This window comes from Molothrus ater, chromosome 34 (genome assembly GCF_012460135.2).
Source record: "Molothrus ater isolate BHLD 08-10-18 breed brown headed cowbird chromosome 34, BPBGC_Mater_1.1, whole genome shotgun sequence".
NCBI lineage: Eukaryota > Metazoa > Chordata > Aves > Passeriformes > Icteridae > Molothrus > Molothrus ater.
Window position 1 is genome coordinate 894,890 of NC_071661.1, and position 6,265 is coordinate 901,154.

The 6,265-nt window shown below is 56.6% G+C and overlaps 1 protein-coding gene across 1 annotated transcript; it reads right to left on the reverse strand.

Annotated features, from left to right (window-relative positions):
- Nucleotides 1-1,720: 1,720 nt before the first annotated feature.
- Nucleotides 1,721-5,956, reverse strand: LOC118700689 (olfactory receptor 14J1-like; the record flags this gene model as incomplete). The annotated part of the gene is made up of 2 exons (XM_036405284.1): nt 1,721-1,807; nt 5,495-5,956. Coding segments are annotated over 2 exons (549 nt in total), but the record flags the coding sequence as incomplete, so codon positions are not given.
- Nucleotides 5,957-6,265: the final 309 nt, after the last annotated feature.

Genomic DNA, 6,265 nt, shown 5'->3' on the forward strand with positions numbered 1-6,265 from the left:
CCGAGTTTGCATGGCTGTTAACTGAGCTGGCATTGAGGGCTGAATACTTGAATGCTTTTGAGTGGAAGGGGTTTGAACCATAGGATTTGAAACTAAAGGCATCGGTCTCGGAGAGGGGGTGGAGCCCCGGGATGTCGAACCCCGAACGTGGCCCCTCCTTTTCGCCCCAGACGTCACAGAGGACCGGACCCGCCCCCGACCTCGCTCCGCCGGCACTTCCCGCGCATGCGTGCCTTCGGGGACGCCCCCTGCCTCCCCTGTACTGACGTCACTGTCTCCGTCCCGCTCCACCTCCGAAGTCTCCTCCCTATTGTCTGTTCCTGCCCCTCTCTCCTCCTCCTCTGACGCTGTATCCACACCCCCCGCCGAAGCGCGCAGCCCCCCCCCCGCGGGTGCCCCCCTTCGCGCTGCAATTCGAGCCGATCTCCTGGTCCAGATTTCCGGGTCTGACGTCACCACCGCGCGTCTCCTGCGTCCCTCCGTGGCAGCTCGCTGGAGCTCTGCAGCTGCTCCGCTCTTGCTGCCCGTGTCTGACGCCGCCGCGCTGGTTTGAAAGTCCTCCCCGGCCGTCCTTTGAGTCTTGCTCGACCCGCGCATTTTTGACACCGCGCTAAATGGGGCCGCCGCTGCTTCCGGCGTTGTGCTCGCAAAAGCCGCACCAAAACCCGTGTCTCCCATCGCCTCCACGCCCCCCCCGCCGGCCGCCGCCGCTTCCGCGCCGCCGCGCCTGCCGCGAGAGAGCGCATCCCCCCTCCCCGCTTGTTCCCTTTGAACCCCCCTCCCCGACTCCGCCACTTTTTCCACCTCCTCTCCCTCTGATTCCTCGATATCGCTAGGAGAAAACTTTATTTCATCAGGGAGTGGAATGGCATCATCTGTGTCTGAGTCAGAGGGTGAAGCCCCCACACTCTCTGGAGTTTCGGGGCGCTTTGGGGTTCCCTTGGGTTTTCGGGATGGTGGGACTGAAGGCAATGACATTTCTCCCGGTCCCCTTTTCTCGGGCACCTTTCCCCCCGGGCTAATTGAGATCAGAGCCAATCTCTGCTTGGAGCCTTGCTCTGGTCCCTCCGCCCTTTTGGGACCCGCAACAACTTGTTGCCTGGCTGACCCTCTCAACTGAGTCGAGGTCGCCTCTAACATGATTCTTGCTGAAGACAGCAATTTCAAGGCTGTCTTATCATCATTGGTGGCTAGAAAATATAGGTGTCTGTTAATTTCTTGCCAAAAGCCTACTTCAAATAACAACCGTGTTTCTGAGTACGGGTAATTACACCGCACCCACAACAGTAATTCTCTAAGCTTTTTCTTTGGGATCCCCCTTGTGTGTGTGTCTGCCACGCCCTGTAGGTCGGACAGAATTTCTATTTGTTCCTGGGAAAGTGTACCCCCCATGTTCTTAATTCTTGACCTTCTCACCGAATTCCTGTCGTCAGAGCAGTCCGAAGGCTCCTGGTCTCTGGCCTGCAGGTCACAGGAGATGGATTCGGAGGCGCCTTTTCTGATTCCGATCCGGGCTGTCCTGCTACGAACTTTCTTCGGTGGAGGTGGAGTGCGGTGTTCTCTGCGGCCGCCGCGTCTGCAGATTCTGCTGGCTGCTTTCTGGCTGTTTTCCCAAGGAGTTATCAGTGCTCTCCTGGGAATGAGTCCAGTTCGGGAACTGCCCACTCGGAGCTTCAAGGCTGCCCCTGTGCAAGAGGTGCACAACAGAGCTCACCGTGGCTCAGCGAGTGCTGCCGGATGCTGCTGGATCGCTGGTTGCTGCCGAGTAGCTCACTGGGTCGTCCGCCGGGTGCCCACCGGCTGCCCACTGGGTGCCCACCCAGGGACGCCAAATGTCGGGTTCGGCTGTCTGTCTCTGCCCCGACACGGGTAGTGTGGTTCTTGGGTGGCACGCGTTTTAAAGGACGAGTCTGGACTCTTCAGCTTTTCGGTCTTCAGGTTGTTTATTATTTCTTATCTACAAAATTTTCTGTCTGCCCAACAGAGGTCTGATCTGCAAGCAGTCACAGGCACTCTCTGACCACCCACGGGGCGGTCATGTCTTTTTATACTAATATCTACGTACACAATATTTACCTTTATTTCCCAATGCTTTTCACCCATGTTGGCAAGTGCACCTTCACCATAAACCAATCCCCAAATGCCAACATCACCACAGGAGATGGAGGACAAGAAGAAGGAAGAAGAAGGACAAGACACGCCCTGATCCCTCCATCTTGTCTCCATAACCCCCCCGTACCCAAAAACCTTAAAATCTATATTTCACTTTCAAAATGTGTCTATTTTACACCTTTTACTCTAAAGTGATTCTCTTGTCCTCAAACTCTTGTTATTTCTGTGGATGGATCAAAATCAAGCCACCAGACACTCTTGGCAACATTCCAGGATTTTCGAGACCCCCAAGGGTTCTCCTGGCATCTCTGGACATTGGAAACAATGTGCTGAGATCCCACACATGCCACCAAGGGCACAGAGCAGCCTCCTCTCTGGGCCACTTGCCTGTTTGCAATGCCTTGCACAGGCGCTGGCCCTGCCCTGCAAGGCCTGACGTGAGTCTGGCCCCTGCACGCTCAGCCAGGCTGAGATGGACACTGATGGTTTCTGGGCCAGGCTCTCAGAGCCCAGCCCAGCTCCCTGCAAGCTCTGCCAGCTGCCCTGAGCTCTGGGCAGCACCAAGGGCCTCTCTGAGCCCAGCCCAGCCCAGCCAGCTCTGGCCCCACAGCTCTGCTCAGGCCACGCTGCTCTGGGCACTGGCCCCATGGCCTCAGCCCCTGCCAAGGGCACAGCAGCAGCTGCAGCTGCCACAGGACTCAGCCCCAGCCATGGGGGAAGGTGTTGGGCCAAGGCCAAAGGAGGCTCCCTGGCTGCCCTGCTCCCCTGGGCCTGAGGTGCTGAGAGCTCTGCCGCCCCTGCTGCCATCCCATCTGCCCAGGGCAGCACAAGAGCCCCGGCCTTGGGGCCCTCAAGAGCTGCTCCTGCTCCAGGCCCAGGGCCCATGCCAAAGCTGGGACAGCAGCCACAAAGCTGTGCCCATTTCTGTTCATTGCTGATCTGATGGGGATGGATCCTCTGCCACTTGGAGGTTGCTGATGAATTTTATTGCTCCAGAGGCCTCTTCTTTCTTGAGCTCTTCAGTTCAGGAATTCACTGAAAAAGTCTCATACACATGTGTTCAAAACACCTGAACAAGAAAAGCCCCTGGGAATCATTTAAATATTCAATTCCTCTCTGGTTAATTAAAGGGATTTCAGTAGTTTATTTAATGTGAATACATTGTATTGAAAACAAAGCAGAGAGAACAGTTTTGTCCTGTATTCTTTTCCTGTTTAAAGCTTAGTATAAGCAATGTCCAATTGATATTGACCCCCAGCACCTTCTAATGCGCTCTAAAGAGATATAAAGATCAAAACCCGTTATGGCTGATAATACACGAAACTTTGTCCCCAACCCCCTCCCCACCATTTCCCTCGTCAAACCCCTGGCACTCCTATGGATAAGGAATGGTGTGGCCAGCAGGAGCAGGGCAGCGATTCTTCCCCTGTGCTCAGCACTGGTTGGGCAGCACCTTGAGTGCTGTGTCCAGTTTTGGGCCCCCCAATTTAGGAAGGACATGGAGGGGCTGGAGCGTGTCCAGAGAAGGGCAACAAGGTTGGGGAGGGGTTTGGAGCACAAGAGCTGTGAGGAGCAGCTGAGGGAGCTGGGGTTGTTTATCCTGGAGAAGAGGAGGCTCAGGGGAGACAAGGTGATGTCAGGGCACAGGTTGGACTTGATGATATCCAAGCCCTTTTCCAGCCTTCTTGATTCTGTGATTCTCTCAAACCACCCTTGGAGCAGCTGCAGGATGAGCCCTGGGCCTCCTCTTCAGCAGCTCCAGCAGCCCAGGTCCCTCAGCTTCTCCTGGCAGCCCCAAAGCCCATCCTGTCAGTCCTGCAGAGCCTCTGCAGCTCCTCCTCATTGCCCAGAACAGGGAGCCCCAGAGGCAGACACAGCAGTCCAGATGTGCCCCCCAGGCCTGGGGTGCCTCTGGCAAGGGAGCAGCAGCAGGCACTGCAGGAGCCTGCAGACAATTCCTGCAGCACTTGTAGGATGATCCTGCTGCCCAAGGGACGTTACCATGGGGCCGAGTCAGGAAGTGCAATAGGGAGTGGGGCCAGAGAGGAAAGGGCCAACAGGGATGGGCTGTTTGCAGGGGAGGGAACAGGGCGGGGGGGGGGGGGCAAGAGGAAGAAATTTGTCCAAGGGAAGAGTAAAGAAAGCAAAGGAGAAGCCAAGGAAATGCTCAGGGAAGTTTGGGGGTGGCTGCCAGGCAGCCCTGGCTCTGAGCAACAGCGTCTGCAGTGGCACAGGAAACTCCCATCTGATGGGAACAAACTTTCTGGCTGACTGCAGAGGCCAGGACAAAGCTGAATGGTTTCCCTGGTGTCCAGCAGGCCTTGCTGGCCCCAGGGGCTGATGGCATTTGTGCTCCCTCAGGTTCATGTCCCCACAGCAACAGCATGGGGGTGCTGCCCCTGCTGTGGGCAATGCAAACAGGGGCTGCTGAGCCAGTGCTGCCGTGTCTGTGCCTGCAAGGATGGGGCACCTGTGTGAGCTGGGGCAGAGGCCAGGGCTGCAGAGGGGGGATGTTGTTGGCAGCTGCATGAGGACGCTCTGGGACGCTGCCCTGGGCTGTGCAGCGCACTGGGCATGGATCAGCCCCTGCTCTGCTGCTCCTTCCCGTCTGCCCCAGGGCCCTTGCAGAGCCCCAGCCATGCTGTTTGCCCCCAGCCTGCGCACGGCCAGCCTGGGGTGCTCATGGGGGTTTCTGTGCTGAGCATTGGCCTGGCCATGTTCTTGAGAGAGCCTGGGCAAGGAGCCTGGAGCCCCCAGGGCCTGGCCTGAGGCGTCAGCGCTGCCCCAGCAGGGCCCATGGCCTGTCCCTGCTGCAGCCCCGGCACTGCCACCCCCAGGGCTGTGCCCGGCCCCGAGAGCACTCAGGCCCTGCAGCAACACCAGGGCTACCAGGGCAGCGGGGCAGGGCCACGGCAGCAGCACTGGCAACACCAAGTGCTGCTGCTGCTGCTGCTGGGCACAGCTGCTGGGCCAGCAGTGATCTGCCCCAGCTCTGCACACAGACATTGCTGCTGCAGCTCCAGAGAAGGCAACAAAAGGGCATCTCTGCAGAAAACTCTGCTGGGACATCCTTTAGTTCTTTTAAAACCACCAAGAGCACAGCCCCTCATTGACACAGTGTGTGGCCACAGGGAAGGTGGAGAGAAACAAAATGACCAATGGCCCAATGACATTTATTTGTAGAAAAGATTAAAAACCTAAAATAAAAGATAAAGAACCTCCAAAATGAAGCCAACATGTACTATCAAAGGTGACTTTTATTACAAGTGATTTGCAGAAATTGGCCAGCAGTTTAATGTTTCTGAAACCATCCAGTTATCAGTCTCCACAGTGAAGCCTTGAGCTCCTGGTTCCTCAGGCTGTAGATGAGGGGGTTCAGGGCTGGAGCCACCACCGAGTATAGAAGTGACAGGGCCAGATCCAGGGATGGGAAGGACATGGAGGGGGGCTTAAGGTAGGCAAATGAGGCAGTGCTAATAAATAGGGTGACCACAGCCAGGTGAGGGAGACAGGTGGAAAAGGCTTTGTGCCGTCCCAGCTCAGAGGGGATCCTCAGCACAGCCCTAAAGATCTGCACATAGGAGAAAACAATGAACACAAAACAGCCAAATGCTAAACACACACTAACAGCAATGAGCCCAAGTTCCCTGAGGTTGGAGTGTGAGCAGGAGAGTTTCACAATCTGTGGGATTTCACAGAAGAACTGGCCCAGGGCATTGCCATGGCACAGGGGCAGGGAAAATGTATTGGCTGTGAGCATGAGAGCATTGAGAAAGGCACTGGCCCAGGCAGCTGCTGCCATGTGGGCACAAGCTCTGCTGCCCAGGAGGGTCCCGTAGTGCAGGGGTTTGCAGATGGACACGTAGCGGTCGTAGCACATAGTAGTGAGGAGAAAATACTCTGCTCCCATGAAGAAGATCAGAAAAAAAACCTGAGTAGCACATCCAGTGTAGGAGATGTTGCTGGTGTGCCAGAGGGAATTGTGCATGGCTTTGGGGACAGTGGTGCAGATGGAGCCCAGGTCAGCGAGGGCCAGGTTGAGCAGGAAGAAGAACATGGGCGTGTGCAGGTGGTGGCCGCAGGCTACGGCGCTGATGATGAGGCCATTGCCCAGGAGGGCAGCTAGGGAGATGCCCAGCAAGAGGCAGAAGTG